Source organism: Magnolia sinica, chromosome 12 (assembly GCF_029962835.1).
Source record: "Magnolia sinica isolate HGM2019 chromosome 12, MsV1, whole genome shotgun sequence".
NCBI classification, from domain to species: domain Eukaryota; kingdom Viridiplantae; phylum Streptophyta; class Magnoliopsida; order Magnoliales; family Magnoliaceae; genus Magnolia; species Magnolia sinica.
The window spans coordinates 47,977,517-47,998,576 of NC_080584.1; the positions used below are offsets into that span (position 1 = coordinate 47,977,517).

The 21,060-nt window shown below is 37.9% G+C and overlaps 1 protein-coding gene across 1 annotated transcript in view; it reads left to right on the top strand.

Annotated features, from left to right (window-relative positions):
- Positions 1-17,995, top strand: part of LOC131221328 (derlin-2.2) — a 31,304-nt gene extending 13,309 nt beyond the window's left edge. Inside the window, exons 2-6 of the mRNA XM_058216545.1 lie at positions 931-1,030; positions 14,324-14,538; positions 14,713-14,796; positions 15,184-15,237; positions 17,506-17,995. Of these exons, the coding sequence (XP_058072528.1) occupies positions 931-1,030; positions 14,324-14,538; positions 14,713-14,796; positions 15,184-15,237; positions 17,506-17,688 (636 nt within the window). The 3' untranslated portion in view covers positions 17,689-17,995. The remainder of the gene's footprint in view (positions 1-930; positions 1,031-14,323; positions 14,539-14,712; positions 14,797-15,183; positions 15,238-17,505) is intronic.
- Positions 17,996-21,060: the final 3,065 nt, after the last annotated feature.

Consider the following 21,060-nt stretch of genomic DNA (forward strand, 5'->3'; position numbering starts at 1 on the left):
AGATCTTTTTTCTAGCTTTGGTTTAGGGCCAGTTGAGATAGGAACGTGTGACAAAACTAAATTGCGGCATGTGACGAGTAGGGTGGTATTAGTGCAGGTCAGCATGTGGGTCAACTTCCCCGACCCACTTTTGAAGTGGGCACAGGCCAAATTAAATGGGTGAGGCTTGGGTTGAACCCTACCTAACCCGACCTGATATGATACGACGCAAAACCTGAAACAAAGTAAAGAAGAAATGTAGATGATTTATTTATGTATATTGGGCCAAGTTGTGGATAGCTATAGCCTTATATTCCACTCTTAAACCTGAGTTGGGTTGTGGTGGGTCGGGTTGGATCAGTTGAGCTCAATCCAAATACAATTGAATAGTTCGGGTTCGCTCGGGCTGGGGCTTGATGAGTTTTAAGTGGATTGGGTCGGGCGATAGGGTAATTGGTCGTGGATTTGGCTTGGGCTACAATCTTGATCCGTTTATCGTAAACAGGTGAGGCTTGGTCTAACCCCAACCCAGCTTAAACCTGATCCATTGTCACCCTTACTGACGGGGTCCTCAACGCCAACTTTGATGCCTGCTTGTTGTTGCAAAAGAGAAACCTTGTATTTTCTCCCTTTTGTAAAAGTAACACAGTTTAAGTTTAGCTAGATTCTTTCCGCATGAACCCAAGTTATTATTGCTGTGACCCACCATATTCTCTTTTTTTTTTTTTCAGCAGCTGCTTTACAAATTGGCCCTAAGCTTGCGATTGAGCCTGTTTTTCCTGTTATGTTTTTCTATCATCTTTTCTGTTTGTATTCTTTAAGAACTTATGTTTTCCTGTTGTGAGCAGTCGAGGGTTCTTCTTATTTTGTAATTTTTTGGAAATTCGAAGAGGGAGAGGGTTTAGTTTCTAGTTGTTATTTATTTATTATTATTTTTTATGGTTTTTGCAGATAATCTCTCCATATCATCTGTACCTGAATCCCACGCTCGTGGTTCGCCAATATGAGTTTTGGCGCCTCATCACGAATTTCTTATACTTCCGCAAAATGGGTAAAGTTGCATCTTGGATCTCAATAGTGCTTTCCATTTTACATATGATAAATGCATGTATATATGTTGGTTTTAATGTTGATGTTGCGCTTTATAAATGGTAGTATAGTAGGGGTTCTTATTTTGAGTGTTTTGAGTGCTGGTCCTCTCCACTTTTGACCTGGAAAGCCTGCATCCCAGTCCACCTACCCAGTGTTCGAAATATCGGTATCGCGTTACGTATCGCACCCTTGGGATACAGATACGTATCGGTTATCGCACAGGATATATTGTTTATATCGGGTAATTTATCGCACGTTTTGGGAAACATGTAGAAACATTGGGAAAATGGTTGAATTTTTCAATGAAACTTCGAGGATTATTAAAAAAAGACCTTAATACACACTTTTAATTCATAACATCTCAAAAAAGAACTGCACATAATAGGTTTCCTTTATATGGGGTCCTAAGCTATGCATTGTTTGACTGAACGAATGCAACTATATTCAAATTGAATGCATAACATTTAGAGTGTATCCAATGATCATTTCATCAAACAACTCCTAAATACTTCAAAATTAGTCTCAATTGACAGCTAGTTGAAGAGAAATTTCGAAAAAAAAAAATAATATTTCAATATTTTTTTATATTAAAATTTCCATTAAAAAATGATTTTTATTTTTCCAAAATTGACAAGGACTTAACAAATAAGTAGATTAGCACTCATACATGCTTGATTTCATGTTTGGAGTGCGGCATTTCAAGCAATTTGGGAGAAATTGAAAAAATTCTGATTTTTTCTCAAATTGGACCACCTACACTCAAATTTCAAAATTAGAGTGTATGTGATCAAGGTGTCCTGTATCGGTATCGGTTGGCATAACGGTGACCTCCAAAACCGATACAGATACGGGGTCGTAACGACGATACGGGGGCAGGCGTAAAATTTTTTTTTTGCCGAAAAAAATATAAAAAAATATGTATTAAATCCGGAATATTCTAAGCATTCCAAATATGCATTCGTTTATAAATTGGAATATGTTTATGGTGGTGTAACGGTCCACTCTTTGGTGAGAATCTGTATCGGACTGTCTGATTAATTTTTGAACCAGGTAACCTGAATTTGACTACAAAATGTATATATTTAATTTTCTAAATATCTAATTTATATATTTAACAATTTAATATCTTTCTCCCAGTAGTTCTTTAAAAAAATGAAATTAAATTTAGGTAGATGGCGTTGCCAATTTCGGACTGACTTGGAGGACCAATCTATGCCCCAAATTAGCCTCAAATTCATGCAATTTATTGTCATTATCCCACTTATGTATTAGTGGACATTTATTGGATAGTGAATCATGAAAAAAATCAAAGGGCCCTATTTTAAAAAATAAGAATACACAAAATAACAATTAAAACTATTCAAATAATTTGATTTTGGCATTGTGAGTTAGCAATTGCAATTTATAATTTAATTGGTAAATTTTAAGTTAATATGTCTTTCGTATAATTTTTTAAGGGCTCAAATTAGGCGGGACTCGGATTGTGAAGTGTAGCACACACGTCAAAGTTTTTTGGGCCCCACACATGATGAATGTGTTATATCTAAACCGTCCATTCATTTGATGAGATCGTCTTAAGGCTTGACATGAAAAATAATACTGATCTAATTATCAAGTGGACCACACTGCAAAAAGCAGTGGGGGATTGAACGTCTACCATTGAAAACTTTTTTAGGATCACAAAACTTTTAGAGTGATATGAAATTTGTTTTTCCTCTTCATTCAGGTCTTTTTGACCTTATGAACAGATTGGATGGAAAATAAATGTTACGGTGGGCCTACGAATTGTTTAATGGTGAAAATCATCATCTCCGCTGCTATTTTTGGTGTGGTCCAAACGATCTTTGGATATGATTCATTTTTTAGGTAATGCTCTAAAATAATATTTAAAAATAGGTGAACGGTGTAGATATAATAAATACATCACTGTGGAGCCCATAAAACTTTGATCTCCTTTGAACCGTTCGTACAACTCAGAGCTCGAGGAGTGTCAGCGCTCGTCTTAGCGTGACACGTACCTACAGCAGCTTACGCCTGCAAAAAAAAAAAAAAAAAAAAAACAAAAAAAAGGAGAGAGGGAAACCGAAAAGAAAAAAGAGGGAAAGAAGAGAAGAAAAAAGAGGGAAAGAACAGAGAGAGAGAGAGAGAGAGAGAGAGAGAGAGAGGAGGAGGCAGCAGCCGCAGCCGCAGTCGCAGCAGGGCCGTAGTCGCAGCCGCAGCAGGCCGAGAAGAGGAAGAAGAAGAAGAAGAAGAAGAAGAAGAATAAGAAGAAGAGGAAAAGAAAGGAAAAAGGTAAGGTTTTTTTATTTTATTTTATTTTATTTTTTTTCCAAGGCCTATAACAGCCGTTATGGGTCAGTAACGGCCGTAATGGGCCCGTAACGGCCGTTATGTGTACAAAAAAGGGACTCGGCCGATACGGCCCCGTATCGCGTAATGGGTACCACCGTTACCGTTACGTATCGGCCGTTACGGCTAATACGTAACCGTTTTGGGACACATTGTATGTGATAATCATTTCATGAAATGCTCCTAAATACTTCAAAATTAGTCTCAATTGACAGTTGGCTGAAGGAAAATTTTGAAAAAAACCATAGAGAACATGAAAAACTAATGGATATCAAAATAAAAGCTCCAACTCGATGATTTTTCATGCAAAACATGAAGAACCAATGGATTTGTAACCATTTGACACTGATTTAACATAATTTCAACAAAAAAAAGGGATAGAAAATTGAAAATGTTCGCTGGATCGAACATATGGGATATATCAGCAATACCTGTGAGTTTCATATCGAACAGGTGGGATACATGATATATCGGCCGATATCGTTGATACTTAAAACATTGCACCTACTTGTCCTCATTCTCATGCTTGCCAGCCTGCCTTCACAACTGGCTCGATTTGGATTATTGTCCGTTGTCTTATTTATTTCATTGTTTATTTTAATTTTCCTTTCCTTCTCTCCTGCATTTCTTAAGTTACATTGTTTTGATCCTAGCTGTTTGGTTTGCAGACAGTCAGAAATGCTGTTTTTGCCAATTGTAATGCTGACTACCAGTGTTTTAAATAGCGCTTGTAGCGTATGCTACAATGCTACATAGCGCAGCAAAATAGCGTAATTCCCATGAAGCATACGCTATTTTGGGTGCAGTGTATGCTATGCACCATGTAGCATATGACGTAGTTGGTGTACACTACCATGGAAGTGCATTTTAAAGCTTAAAATCTTATAAGTTTTATGTTGTAATACTTTTATTTTAGTTAAGCATAACTGGAAAAATGGTAGCGACGCATTTTCCTCACACATGGCATTGATTTACTTCTACCCAGACCATCTAAACTAGGGTCCCTGTTGGGGATGGAACATATCTCTAGAATCATACATATCAGGCAAGCGTAACAACTCCCAAGTATATGGTTGAAGAGTTGCAACTGGTTTTATATGGTGTAAAACTAGCACAGTATGCTAACACATTAAAACAAATAATTTTCAATTTCCCTCTTTGGAAAGCACTATTCCCTCTCTCACTGAAAGCCCTATTCCCTCTTTCAAAAGCCCTCTTTTGGTTATGCCAATCCACACAATGATTGAAGAAAAAAGACTGAGAGAATCAATCGACCACACAAGAATATCTCTTGGCTAAATTTTGAGGAGCATAGGGATACCATCATGCTACAGTAATGGTGGTTTTTGAGTGGTCATGCATTGTTTTCTATGCTGTGGCCCTTGGATAAAAAAATAAAATAAAAATGGTGGCTGTCCATTGTTTTCCATTTGGCAGTCTAGCATCCAACCCATTGAATCCTGCAGCTAGTTACATGACTTTTACATGTTTTGTCATTTAGTGATTCTTCACTACATTTTTTCATCATTAAAGCTGCAAAAAAGAATTATGCATGTATGTTTATGTTATTTGTTTGCTTTTAAGTTGTCAATGTGATTTGTTCTGGGTTGAATACAAGTGGGTTGGCTTTTGAGAACTTGTCTTGAACATGCTTTTACTTAAAAATGATGTTTTTTTTTTTTTTTCATAGGCCTTTATTTGCTATTTTTATATTTAATTTATTTTTACGTTACCATATTTCCCTATTATTTTAATAAAAAAAATAGAAGTATCGTGTAGCTTATGCTACACTCAATGTTGCTTAGTTTGAGGGGTTATGGTGTAACACATGTGAAAGAGTTAATTTTGGAATGATTATACAGTATAAAGCAACTGCATATCATCTCTACATGCAATAGAAACTATTTTCGGGAACAGGACATTGTTGACATATTTAGCACGGTTAGAGCAATCATATGCAACTCATTGTAGGAGTAGATATGCAGTTATTGCAGTTGTTGTTCTCTAGCATTTTTCTGTAGAGAGTTTATCTGTACATGAAATAAAAGCTACTAGTGGAAAAAAGGAAGAACAGGTTGACATATTTAGCAGGATTACATGGAACTGTATCCTCATGTAGACCCATATGGTTATGTACTCATTATAGAAGTAGATATGCAATTTTTAATTTTTAATTTTTAATTTCTTATTATTATTATTTTTTTTATAAAATTGGTTGTTCTCTAGTATTTTTCTATACTTCTTTACAGTGTTTCTCTGGCAATATATGGTTGTAAAAAGGGAATCTGGAATGTCTAGAAGGCCGCACACAACCTATAAAAGAGCTTGCGGCCCATTTGAGGGAAGGAATTCTAAGATTGTTCAAGGTGAGTCTCATGGAAGTTGCCTCTCACTTACAGTTCGTGGTCAACACAGTTACTTTTTGCAAGGCAGGCATGAGTCAGATTTGGGTTATCAATATTATTCTGAAAGACCATAGAAGCTGACAGGACAGCTTCTCGATCATCTTTTGATAGAATTGAAAAATTTCGATGAAATATCCAGGCTCACCACTTCGTGCTAATCCAAAGGCTCCAACTGCGTGGGATTGGGTGGTAGAAAGGGTCGAGAAAAGATTAGTGTCGTGGAAAAGATCTTATGTGTCTTTGGGAGGTCAAATTACATCAAATTAAATCAATGCTGTTGATAACAAATCTTCTGATTTATTACCTATCATTGTTCAATTGTTCAAAACCCTGGCTTCGGTTGCTAAAAAGCTTGATAAGATTAATGGGGCTTCCATATAGAGGGGAAGCCTGGAAGAATTCCATCTTGTGAAGTGGGTAGTAGTGCAAAACTAAAGGAATGAGGAATTGGAATTGGAAGGGCTTGAGGAAAAAGTTAGGTTCACTTATTGAAATGGTGGTGTCTTTTGGTCAAGAGCAAGGGATGCTTTACCATGAGTCAATAGCTAATTAAAATGGTGAGTTGGAGGTTGGGACCCAGGAAGGGCTTGAGGAAAATGTTAGGTTCACTTATTGAAATGGTGGTGTCTTTTGGTCAAGAGCAAGGGATGCTTTACCATGAGTCAATAGCTAATTAAAATGGTGAGTTGGAGGTTGGGACCCAGGATGGGTTACAAGAGGGAAAGGTTCTCAAATTTGGAAGGTGATTTCTTAATTTGGGGGGATTCTTTTGCTGTGTTCAAGAGGATTCTTAAAGAAAATCTCTTGGCTGGAAATAGGACAGATCTGTTTTTGGGATAATGAGTGGGGACTGAGGAATAATCCTCTCACTGGAGTTTCGTGAGGCTTCATTCTCTTGCCTGTCAAAAAGGAAAGGTCTAACACTGCTTTGAAATTCTTGGGAAGGAAACATTAGGAGGAATCTGTGTGATTAGGAGATTTAGATAGTTTAGGATCTCTAGCGGAGCTAGAAGAAGCAAATGCAGGCTCCAGCTATGGATTAGTCATTTCCTCTTAAGCCCTTTTCAAAATGATACACCAGAAATTCCCATCCATTGCATCGAACTAAATTGTGGGGATCAAATGCTCCTCAAGTCGAGCTGTTGTTTGGTTGAAAGTTGCAAAAATGATCCTCATGTTGGATAAATTGAAGAAAAGGAACTGGCAATGCCGAATATGTGCTTTCTTTCTAGAAAGGTGAAGTGACTGTCAATCACTTTTTCCTCCAAGCTTTCTTTGACCTTTTTGAGTTCAGTTGGTTCATGCCAAGGTTGGAGGAGGATTTGTTTAATGGGTGGAGAGGGATCTTTCAATCAAAACCAGCCCATCCTTCATTGCTGTGATGTCATCGAGGGGTGGATTTTTTCAAGCTGTGTGATTTCTTCTATCCGGATTCCTGTAACAACATGTTGGTTATTCAGAAATGCCTCCTAGTAAGAAACCATGTAATTAATCAAATAATGAGATGAGGACGAGTGAGGCATGTGGGGAGATGAGGTCATTAATAAAAAAATGCATAGAAGATTTGCAAGAAATGCATGGAATGGTCTAAGCTCATTTAGATTATCGACAGAGATGGGAAGGACAGAATGTATCTCATTCTGAGGCATCTAAAGATCCAACAGGGCATATAAGGATCCAATGGTTGATGCACCTGATGAATTCACTTCCAAGATGATACCGAGATTCATCATTGGATTGATTGAGGACCCCATTAACAGATCAAAGAATGGATTAGTTGCTGGAAATGATGACAAATCAATGGTTAGATAAGTAAAACTCGGACAAGGAGTATGCTGAGGGTCTTTTTATTTATTTTAAAGATAATTAGTATGCTTATGTTGAGTTGTTTATGTTACTTGCATCCCAATGACGACAAATCCAACAGATCAAAGATGGAAAAATGGAAGAAACAATGACTCTCTCTCTCTCTCTCTATTTTGGGTTCCTGCAGCGGTTTGGTTAATTCACGGAAAACCAGATTTGCAGCAATAATGCCAGGCACTTTGATTATCACAAACCAATCTGATGGTTAGGCCTTCATCACCAGCTGATGCTTAGGCCAATAAGGACATTGGTGACATGTGGTGAGCTATTGGCTTCCAATTTGATGATGAGTTATTACCAAGTCATGGGGGTCGCATATCAAGCATATCTATGTCAAAGCGGCCGAAGGGTGGACCCCATATGTCATCTGGTTATAGCATATCGATCATTCAATTTGTTCAGATGACCCAGATTGGTGATTGGTGGACTGTTTGTATTTAATTTGTTCGGATGACCCAGGTTAGTGATTAGTTGGACTGTTTGTATTTGTCAACCACAAAAAAAAAGGGATGGAAAGTGTCCCCCGTAGATCTAGAGGGGTGCCAGTTTTTGCTCCACATTTTCTATCTTGGCATTTATGATTGATTTCTAAAAGGAGATACTCTATTTCAAGAAGGGGATGTCTTCTCGATGCCATGTTTAGAAGTGCCTAGAAATACCTTGCAGCTTTCTAGTCCTCTTATGTCTGTGATGTGAAGCCAATTTTCGAAAGATTATGTAGTAGACGGTCACTGTGTTCGCCTTTACATGCAGTAGAAGTTTTTTTTTGGAAAAAAAAAAAAAACGATGACAGGTTTTCATATTTAATAGGATCGTAGCAACTGTATGTTCATATAGACCCACATGGTTGAGTATATAGCTCATCATAGAAGTAGATATGCGATCTTTTTTGGCAATAGTTGTTCTTTAGCATTTAATTTAATGTTTCGGAGTTATTATAGCAGTTTTGGAGATCTCTACTTGTAATAGGAAGACAAAATCTGTTACATTCTTCAACGCTGTATGCTGCCCTATAAAAAGGCCGGCAATCCATACACATGGGGATAATGATGAATGATTGATAAAATAATGCTCTAGTCAATTGTTTGATTCCTTTGATGGGAGTTTCTGGATGAAATGTGTTTCTGCTAGTATTGTGACTCCAGTAGATAACCCTTATATGCTGACTCCATATATAGATTATCAATAATTTTCTATTTGTTTCTTTCATGTGGTTTGTTGTGAGGCGTTTTGGACTTCCGTCTAGTGGTTCATTGTGAAGCTTGCAGAATTTGTTTGATTTGAAATCTTATTGCTTCATCAAGAACTCATTTTCTTTAGTTGTTTTCCCCCCTTATCTACTCTTTCTGTTATATAATTCCTGCTTGGCTAGAAGGCATGCAGGCAGGATTGCTTTCTTTTGATTCTTGATTTTTCATGTCAAGTTTCTTTTCTATTTTTTTTTTCTCTTTATTTATTTACGTCATTCTTAGCCCACGTGCCCTTCACCTTCATCCCTTCCGGGTTCCAGTTGGCCACTGAACCATAGATTCAAATTTGATTGTTCTAACCAGCAACAAAATCTTCTGGGTTCAAATAAATTTGGAAATCATTTTCTTATGTTCTCTCTCCCACCTGTCCTTCTAAGTTCCATAGTTTTGATCATAGCAGTTGTCTCAGCAACCATGCAAATGCACTGAAGTAGTTGCACTTCGTTGATTCTTTTAAGTCTCTCTCTCTCTCTCTCTCTCTCTCTCTCTCTCTCTCTCTCTCTCTATTGGCGGGTTGTGGCTTGGAGTCTCTCTCTAGTACAAAGAGCACTTCATGGAATATTCACCCCTAGGTGACGACTTCCAAGTATTTGGTTCTTCACATTTCTATTGATGAAGACTAATTTGAGCTGTGTGTGAAGTTTGTTCTCTTCCTCGTAAAGGTTTTTATGCAACATGATAATCCCACTAGGTTTTGTAACAATTATTCACCCGGACCTCCGTTTTGTCCTGCTACTTCGTAGATGTGAGGAAAAGCAAGTACCTAAGGTTCATTTCCCAACCACATAACCTTCTAGAACCTAACCATGTTGCCGCTGCCACCTTATTCTCCACCCCTCCTTGATGGTTGGCTCCATCTTGTTTGTCACTTCTCCCAGCTTAGTGCTCTACACCACTAAAATCCCTCACCCCATTCCCATCCCTTGACTATACCTTTTTCCTGTAATCCCATATTTGCTTAGGGCCTGTTTGTTTAAACCCTTTGCCATGGTAAATGCATGCAAATGGGTAATGATTATTTACCAGGGGAAATTCATATAATATGGGTTTTTGACGTTGACAGTTTCACAAAAAATGGAGGTGGGAAAAAATGAAATATGTAAAATTGATGGGGCCCACGTGGACCACACTACACACTACAGGGGAATTGAACACCTACCATTGAAAACTTCTCAGGGGCACAAGTTTTGGATCAAGCTGATATCTGTGTTCATGATTCATCCATGTCTCTCAGACCTTATGACCAGGTTGGATGACAGATACAAATCACTGTGCGTCCTACACAAATTTCCACTTTTAATAGTGGACGTTATTATCCCCCATTTTCCTGCAGTGTGGTCCACTTGAGCTTACAATCTGCCTCATTTTTGGGCTCATGCCCTAAAAATGAGTTGGTAAAACGAATGGACAGCATGGATCAAACACTTACATCACGGTGGGACCCACAAATTTTGCGTAGCTAATTGATACAATGCAATCACATTTCGCGAGACATATTTACATCGTCACTTCCATCTCTCCAAACATAGATTAAAAGTAATCATTATCTATATCCCAGTATCTACCGTGGTAAAGGGTTAAACAAACAGGCCCTTAGGCCATGTTTGGTAGACACCTAAAAATGAATTCTTTTCATTTTAGTCAAAAGTAATTATATATTAGAGATTTAGTTGCTGTTAACATGAACTCATTATTCATGAGAGATCAAGATCTCCAATACATATTCTCTTAACTAAAATGACATGAACTCAATTGTAGGCATCTGCCAAACAGGGCCTTGGAATTAACTTTCTTCACAATGCCTCCTTTTCACTTCAAATCACTACCACCATTAGATCACCTTCAATTTCTGAATATCACTCCAGCTAACAAGATGATACTGCCATCTTTCTCATCTACTTTTGTGGTCTTAATTGTTTCTAATCTTTAGCTATCAAAGTTGGAATTTTGTATAGGGAGAGAGTAAATTGGAAGATTCACCAAAGATGGTTTAATAAGTGCAATTTGACTTGTAAGAAACAGAAAGCTATGTTTCCACAGCATCAATCTGTTCGCAAAATTTTCTAGGATAGGGACCGAAATAGCGGGAGAGTGGAATCTTACACCCAAGGATTGAGGCAAGCTGGCCTCAAGCATTGCATTAATTCCCAAGTCAACCAAAGCACTTTTCCATGATTTAAGCATAGAGATCAATTCACACCATTTGAGTATTGATTTGAGATTCATGATTTCTGAAGCTTCCCATTGTAGGAATTAAGGATAAGACAAAATCATCATCATCATCTAAGCCTTATCCCAACTAGTTGGGATCAGCTACACGAATCCTGTTCCGCTTCATCATCATCATCATCATCTAATCCTCATCCCAACTAGTTGGGATCAGCTACATGAATCCTCTTATGGGATCAGCTACACAAATCCTGTTCCGCTATTCCACTCTATCAAGGGCCATAACTTCAGTTAGACCATAGGTCATCAAGTCTCTTCTTACTACCTCCACCCATGACTGTTTGGGTCTTCCCCTTGCCCTTTCAGAGCCTTCAACTTGCACTCATCACTTCTAGCTGGTGCAGTTCTTGGTCTTTGTTGCACATGACCAAATCTACGAGGATAAGAAAAAATATAGAAGATTTTGTAGTGGATACTTTCCCGATTTTACTGCAGCAGACATAATCTGATCAAACCTTTTCTTGGCAATAAGTGTGGTTTTTGTTTGCTCCATGCATAATTGTTCCATTGCACTTAATCAACATTATCCTCTTCTTAGTCAGCAAGATTCCCCAAATACGAGATATTCTAAGATAATTCCGAAGTCTCTTGATTTAGCTCTCTCAACTAAATAAATCTTGGTACTAAATATAGAAAATAATAAATTTCAAAATAAGGTAAAATTGGAAATATAGAACTAGGAAAAAAAACTTGCCTCAAAGATGAATCTTTCCATTGTTACTTGTTTGGACGAGAAAAGAAGCAGAATGGTGAAGTCATTAGAGCAAGAAATAGGTTGCATGACAAAGTGTTGGGTGCGCTCTTCTTCTATGAGAGGAGCACACTTGGTTGCCTTGACCATGAAGAGCGCCACTGGCACTCGCCTTGTGATTGAAGGGCACAATTGGCACTTGGTTACCTTCTGATTGAAGAGCGCGGCTGGGCTTCGTCTATACATAATCAGTCTTTAGATTCTCGGGTCGAGAATCATTCTTTAGTACCAAAGTGTTGTTGGTGTGATCAGGGGTTGCGCCCTTCTCTCTTTGCAGGTTCAGACTGCGCACTCTTACAATAGCGTTTGGACCACAGTGGTGCCAGTACCTTCACAGCTTGAAGGTCACAGCGTACGAGGAAGTGGTTCTCATGGAGGCCAGGCGTATGGTTCACGCTCTGTGCGAACCATTCCTTGTACTATGGAGAGCGTGAACCATTCCTTGTATTTTGGAATTTCCCAAGTTTGTTCATCGCAGAGTCATTCTGCTGGGCTCTTCTTCTGAAAATTGATTAAATGAAGATTCATTTGGGATGTCATGATCACGCTTTTCTAGTCTGGGAAGGTGCCTTGCAGCAGTGCGTGCAAGCCTCACTTCAATGTTAAGGACTAGTGTCCATTTGGCCGCACTCTTGGCCTGCCGGAAGACATTTTCATGAGCCCGGAGGACCTCTCCTTAATGCATTGGCACTATTCTAAGCCTTCTGGCCTCTCATTGATAGATGATGAACATCCCTTTGCATCCTCTCATGTAGAAAGAATGCTCTGGTCACTATTTGGTGCTCTCCCTCATGCGCGCTCTCAAGTACAACAAATACCACATACTTCTTAGCAACTCGGGCTGCTTTTCATTGAATCACATGGCGCGTTCTATGGAAGCATACATCCCCGCGCTCCCTGTTCTCTGAGCTACACGTGCTATTTGTCATGTAGTCTGTTTCCCCTTCCAACCAATTCTATACTCAACGTGCTAGAGGCTTTACATGAAGTAGAGACTTGTATAACACCCTTCTCTACATGAAGGGGTGCGAACCCTCCATCGCCTACCAACGAAGGGGTGTGACACTTGTACCTGCATTGATAGTAACTTTAACCTTTTATTCTAAATTAACTACTTTGTCATCTATTATTGTCTTATAATCAAAGGTTACTATATATAGTATAATTAAAGGGCTTGTGGTATTTCATGGCCTGGAATGTAATAAGAACCCAAGATAATAACAAAAGCCTTCTAACAACATGCTTTTGTTTCTTTTTTTATGGATGTGGCAATGTCTTGTGAATGTCTATGGATGTGAACAATGTCGTCAAATCACATATGCGATCGCATGCGAAGAACAACATATGCTATTCGCATATGCAATTGCATAATTGCATATGCCATCGCATATATATATTGAAAAATAAAAATTTTGAAAAAAAAAATTGAAAAAAATTCTAAAAATTCTAAAAGAATAGGAAAAATTGCCTAATTAGTACACATGATTGGATTTCATTTTTTTACTTATTTCATTGTACTTTGAGTATTTTAATGAGTTATATATTTAATTAATAATATAATATTTATAAAATTTTTAACAAAACAATCAACAAGCTACATTAAGAGAGAATTAATTATTAAAAACTTCGAACATAGAAATTTTACTGATAAATGGATAACTTGAAACTACTCATAAGTTACAACTTACAACTTAATTTACAAAAAACAAGCACAACTTTCAAAATATAAAAAATAAACATACTTGAATTAGTTGTAGAGAGATTAGAGTAAGAGAGAAAGAGGTGTAATAGAGAATGAGTGAGAGATTTAGAGCTTTGGAGTAAAGAATAGTGAAAATGGAAGGGATGTGAGTGCCTATTTACCGACAAAAGTGCACCAAACTGAAAAAAAAAATAAATAAATAAATTGACTGTTGGGAAATATGCAATCGCATCTCGGTTGCATATTAAAGTATGCCATTGCATACTTGCCAGATCACATATGCCATAATGGCATATGCGATCTGATCCGCAGTATGCGCGTATGCAATTGCATTTGACAACAACGGATGTGAATTTTCTTGCCTTATTTATTTCCTTGATACAAAAATGAGTTAACAGTACCATGTTGCAAATTGTCAAGCTATCTTCTTCTTTTTTCTCTCTATATTAGCTTAGCTTCTTGATAATCTAACTGATTAGAAGTTGTGCTTCATGACTTGTTATTTGTAAGAGGTTTAAAGCTAATTTGTCTTTTGGAAATGCATGTTGCTGAAGAGTATGTTCATGCAATTGAGCAGCTGTTTTGCCAGATGTAATGTTTTTGGTTGATCTTTGTAGAGGTTGTCTATTGTTTGAAAATTTGAGCAGCTTCTTACACCCTATGTGTATTGATAGAGATGATTATTTGTTGGTATTGACAGACCTGGACTTCCTATTCCACATGTTTTTCCTTGCGCGATACTGCAAGCTACTGGAAGAGAACTCGTTCAGGGGACGGACAGCGGATTTCTTTTACATGTTGTTATTTGGTGCTACAGTTTTAACTGGGATTGTTCTTGTTGGTGTGATGATACCATATGTGTCAGAGTCTTTCGCGAAAATTTTCTTCCTCAGCAATTCTTTGACGTTCATGATGGTCAGTACAATGGCCAAGTTATCTTGTTTTCACACAATAGCTTGATAGAGCTGGTTTACCATCTATTTTTTTTCCTGGAATATGTTCAGATGGAAGCACGTGATGTATGATAAGCATGTTTTTCATCACCATGCCATCCTCTGAGCTACCTGTTTTCACTTCTCTGTCCTGCAGGTGTATGTCTGGAGCAAACAGAATCCTTTTATTCATATGAGTTTCTTGGGCCTCTTTACTTTCACAGCAGCTTATTTACCATGGGTGAGTGAGCGTCTTCAATCTCTTAAGCGAACTGAATGTCTCCTGCAAATAGAGCCACTGTATTGTCTTGTCAAGTCAAATCTGAAGCAAGGATCGTGGTGCCTTAACTCCCCACGATTTGAATCGATGCCATAACCAAACTAACTGCATCTGCAAGCTCAGTGAATTTATGAGATAAATCATTTTCACTGGGAATCCATGAAATACAAACTGTGAACCAAACGAATTAAACTGATAATCTGACAATTACAATGGTAACTTTTCTTCTATGGCCAAGATGGTCCTTCCACTGATTGGTCTTTGTTTCCACTGTTTTTATGGATAATTTCTTGTTGATGTTCACAAGGAAATCCCACTAATGTTTGGATTGTTTTCACTTTGTTACAGGTTCTTTTGGGATTCTCAATACTCGTAGGTACTAGTGCTTGGGTTGATCTTCTGGTACGTTTCTTGGCACTTTTAGCATAGTGTATGAGAACTTGTAAATGCATTTTGAAAAGTTAAAACCCTACTAAGGCCCGTTGTAATTCTTGCATTACTAATTAGAAATTATTGACCAAGGCCTGTTGTAATTCTTGCATTTCTAATTAGAAATATTAACTAAGGTCGATTGTAATTATTGCATTACTAATTAGAAATTGTTGACTAAGGCCCATTGTAATTCTTGCATTACCAATTAGAAATTATTGACTAAGGCTAGTTGTAATTCTTGCATTACTAGTTAGAAAGTATCGACTAAGGCCCATTGTAATTCTTGCATTACTAATTAGAAATTATTGACTAAGGCCCTGTTTGGATAGCTCATTGTACAGTATATAACGAGTTTGGAATTACATGTAGTATAATGAGTTTATGGCTGAAATTGTTTTGTGAGTATAATATGTTGAGACACCAATAACTCTTTAAATGGAGAACATGAAAAAACTATTTTGAATTATAATTACGAGTCATTATACTGGAGGCCCTTCTCTCCCCAAGTCCACCTTTCCTCCCTCAATAATGGGGTGCAAGTGATGGACCACCTTAATTATTAAGAGGCACAGGCAATCAACCTTGGGCCCTTGCGCTGATGGTCCAAATGCACCTTAACCATAGTTGATGGGGATCATTCATTTTGTTGGCAATTAATCAACTAGATGGCCATAGTTAAAGTGATTCTTGAGAGGCACATACAATCAGTAGTGGGACCCACATGAAGGATGGTCTAGAATAATGATTGGACCTTTCCCTCTATAATCAACCTAGGCCATACAATAATGATCAGGTGATTAGACTCTTCTGAGTAAAGCCAAGTGATTCCCAGGAGTCGTGGGTAATGAAAGTTGGGGCCCACATCATTGACAGTTCAGATTAATAGTCAGATCTTTTACGGTGTAATTAGTCTAGACCATCTAACTTCCAGCTATTGGGTGAATGGCTAAGATGATCCAGTCAAAGTGATTCTTAGTAAGTAAGCACAAACAAACAAAGGTGGGCACCCACATGCTGGATGGTCCAGATTGATAAGAAGACCTTTTACAATATAATTGTTTGGGATTGTCCATTTTCCTTCTCATTGATTAGGTGGAACAATGGATTGGATAGTCTGAGTTAAGTTCTCTTTAGAGGCATGGCAATCAATGGACCTTTTCCAATGTAATGCATCTAGACCTCCCATTTTCTTTGCAACTGATCAGATGGTTAGGATTATTCAGTCAAAATGATTTTAATGAGGGATGGACAATAAAAAAAATGGGGCTGGATGGTCTGGATCAATGATCTAATCGCTTCCAATATGGTTAATAGGGACCGTCCATTTTTCTTGTCATTGATGGAACGGTAAGATTCCTTTGGTGGAAGTGATCATAGGGAGACATGATCAGTCAAAGATGGGATCCATATGATGGATGGCCATTGATGATTGGTAGGACCAATTTGATCCGTACATAAGGCAATAATAATGACTCAAACAATCTATAAATTAATACTTCTCTAAATTAGTACTAAAACAAGTTATAAATTTAGAACTTTAAATTCAAATCTTAAGCAGGATAACCAAACATCTAATAATCTGTTCAGAGTGCAGTAAATTAATGGGTAATTATTGAAGTGGGTATTGGATTCTCATTAGAATAGAATAAAAAAATTTGTCCAAACGGGGCCAAGAACTCATCAGAGGTTACAAATGATATGCTTATTATTGATGATGATCTTTCTATGCTTTGATCCATATGCATGACCAATTTGATCCTTACATAAGGCAATAATAATGACTCAAACAATCTATAAATTAATACTTCTCTAAATTAGTACTAAAACAAGTAATAAAGTTAGAACTTCAAATTCAAATCTTAAGCAGGATAACCAAACATCTAATAATCTGTTCAGAGTTCAGTAAATTAATGGGTAATAATTGAAGTGGGTATTGGATTCTCATTAGAATAGAATAAAAAAATTTGTCCAACCAGGGCCAATAACTCATCAGAGGTTACAAATGATATGCTTATTAGTGATGATGATCTTTCTATGCTTTGATCCATATGCATGCCCCTTCACTGTTCTACTTATGCTAGATTTTGTAGGCACAAGTATAAAAAGGAGAGGGTTTTTTTTACCCCAAACAGTTGCTATCCACTCTTTCTTCTTTCCGATGTGCCCTTTTTTTATCATTATTATTATTTTTGTATGTTCGGTGGTCAACACTGAAATCTTTGAATGTGATGGGTGCAGGGTATGATAGCGGGCCACGCATATTATTTCCTGGAAGATGTCTATCCACGGATGTCGGGCCGTCGTCCACTGAAGACCCCTTCATTTATCAAATCACTGTTTGCAGATGATACTGTGGTGGTGGCACGCCCAGCAGATGTGAGATTCGCTCCTCCGCCAGCACAGGAACCTCATCAAGATTGACGTTCATGGGGAGTAGGATTTGTGGGGTACCATTCACTTGTAAACAGACACCAAGGCACACAGGCACTTAAGCTGAGGTATCAATCACCCGCTCTCTCACTCGGGTGAGCAACTAGATATTTTTATACTGCTCTTTCTGGCTTATCCCATATGAATAATTCTTACTAGCATTTGTATCTCTCTCCTCTTATAGATTTGAGTAGTTGGATTTGAATCTGGATAGTCTTGAGTAAATGGTTTGTCCTGTCCTTGTACAAACTCGCCTCATAATCAATGTGTATATTGAAGGTGAGTGATTTTCCTTGCTCGGGAAATATTTCTTTTGCTAAATTAGGAGTTTTATCTGTTTATTTATTTATTTGTTTAATTCTTCCTCTTGCAAATGGACTACCGTCTTCAGGCAGATCAGTCCGTTGACAATGTCAAAATGTCAGATGTGCCGTGTCTGACCCACTGTGTGCTGTGTTTAGGGTCTGAAATGTAGGCTGAGTGGTGGCTGTGGGCTTGAAAATTGGTTCAAAGCCAAGTAGGTGGCAATAAACAGCTCAGGTCCTGGGATCGGATCCGGTCTCAAAAGAAAGTTTCTTAATGTTGGTTTGGTCTAGCTTGCATATTTTTTCTGCCCGAGACTTAACCAGGTCCTGAAAATAAGCCGGACCCATGGTTTGGTTATACAGGCAACTTTGATACAGCCCTAAACAGCCAGGGTCTTTGGCTTGGATCTGCTCCCAAAAGAAAAGTTTTCTAACATGGGTATGGTTTGATCTTCTGGCAGGCTCCATTACTGCTAATGCCGAGGGCCATCTCTACCACTACTGATACGTATAGGATGGCCGTGGTAGTTGTAAAGCTGATTGATGAGTGCCTGAATATCATTCGTCACCCCATCGGACATCATGGGCAGGATTTTGACAAGATATCTTGAATTACTCTAGCAAAAGTGTAACGAATGATACACGGGCACTTAGAAATTGCATACGTGGTATATAGGTAATCAAAATTAAACAGCCCAAATTATGGGTCCCAGTCTAGATGGTATCATTAACCAAAAATTGACATTTATTAGACGGTTGAAAGTATAAAAGATCCAGACGGTTCAAAAAAAAAAAAAAAAAAAAAAAAAAAAAAATGATGGGCTCTCATCCAATCTGATTTTGGAAGGGCCTTAGGGACGGTGGGATCTACAGTTTTAGCATGCATATCATACTCTGCCAGAGTATTACATGTGGGGCTGTACACGAGCGAAGTTAGCTCGGTAGCTCGCTCGACTCGACTCGAAAAAGCTCAATTCGACTTGGTTCGAAACTGAGTACGAGGTGATTTTTTGAGCTTGAAAAAATTTTGAACAGAGTTTGAGTTTGCCCGAGCTCGACTTGACTCAGATCAAACCCAACTTGATTCGAACTCGGATCGATTCAGTTCGGTGACTCGGTTACTTTGAAATTGCTGTTGCTCACCAAGTGTTTGATGAAATGACTCAATGAAGTGTGGCTGGTGGCAAGGAAGGTAAGTATATGAAACAAATATCCTTTCTTTTTTTCTTGATTTTTATGTTGCTAACAAGGTGTTTGATAAAATACCTGTAAAACCATTGTTGTTATTTTATATACAGTGAGATTTTGAAGGTGCATGCCATGTGTTTGTGAAAATACTGCACATAAGAACTCGGCTCGAACTGGCTCGAGCTGCTGATCGAACTGAGCTGAGCTGGTCAGTCAGGCTCGGGGACTGAGCCGAGCCGAGTTTGAGCTGGGGTCAGCAAGTGGCCGAGTTCGACTTGTGTACACCTCTAATTACATGAAACTCAAAGTAAGTAATCTAAATTGTCATAACCAATTGCCCCGGACCGACTTGTGTACACCTCTAATTACATGAAACTCAAAGTAAGTAATCTAAATTGTCGTAACCAATTGCCCCGGACCGTAAGATCAAATGGTCCACTTTGCCCATACCAACACCTTCAAAACTTCTAAAAGTGAGATCCAACCGCATAATTGCTCAAATACCAACAACTTCAAAACCTAGAGATCAACAGTGAGACAGGTTAGATTAACACTAATCTAACAATGATGGATGATAATTGGTCCGATCTAGATGGGTGAAGACCAATTGTTTGATCCAGCAATAATGGAAGATCAGCGGCTAGATGTACTGTTAATAAACGATCAGCATTGAAATCATGCAGGATGAAAGCTGTATTGTCAGATGTAGTGATAATAGAAGATCAGAGGTTAGATCTAGCAATGTTCTAGGAAAGGTAGGATGTATTGATAATTCAAGAAAAATGGTTTAAATGAATAATCAGTAGTTGGATCTATTGGTAATGGATGATCGACAATAGGATCTTTGTTATACTGGATTCTTCAACAGTTGGATCTAAGAATAACAGAAATACCAGGATCCAGCAAAAATGGACAATCAATTGTCTAGTCAATGATCACGGTTGATCAACAGTATGAACTAGCTATCATATGGCACAAAGCATTTTAATGGTGCATCCTACCTTCTGTCTAAGGCAATACATGCAGGTGGTGTTGGTTTGTGAAATAATCTAGTGGTATATTTTTCAATCAAGATCAACCAACATATTTTAGTTTAAGAGCTATGTCTACCCCTAAATAAATGGTTTAGATTGCTGATGAGGACATCCAAGTGCCATACCAAAGGAGGGTTGAGCCAGTTTCTTTATGGCTAGACAACCATTATATGGAGCCTACTTGGCCTAATTCACATTTCTATCCATGTTGAAAACCCCACATGCATGTTCGTACATCTTTGAACACTCCACTGAGATGATGCACGTGCACTGTATATAAGAGCTTGATGGACACATCGGACCGTTGGATTGAGTGGACAGGATGATCGGACCGTTAAATCATCATCATCAGATATCTTGATCGTGGACCCCCATGGGCCACAAAATAGTTTAATTGTTTAGTTTGTTTACATGTTTTCTTATTTTTGGTGTAACTCATATTTGTGTTGAGATTAGGGAGTCGGGAACAACTTTTAATTTATTAAGCGTCTTTATGTTGAGAATCTTATTTGAGAGCACATTTTTCTAAGACTATAAAAGGTTAGATGTTCCCACCCTAGCCATTATGCATGTTATGAATGAAAGAGATTTATTTTCTTTTGCTTTGAGATTGAGCAAAATTTCATCATGTAATTGGATTGGTGGTGCGAAATCATGGGAAGCATTTTCCTAGTTATTTTTTCTCTTCTCGACAAGGTTGTTAGTGCACTGATTTGTGCATCTTGTTTGTTAATAACGCGAGTCCATGTGTCATGTAGTTGGTTGAGCTTTTGGAAGCTGAAAACCGAAAACACAATAGAACAAGAGCATTAAGGAGTAAAGGACATGTAAATGAG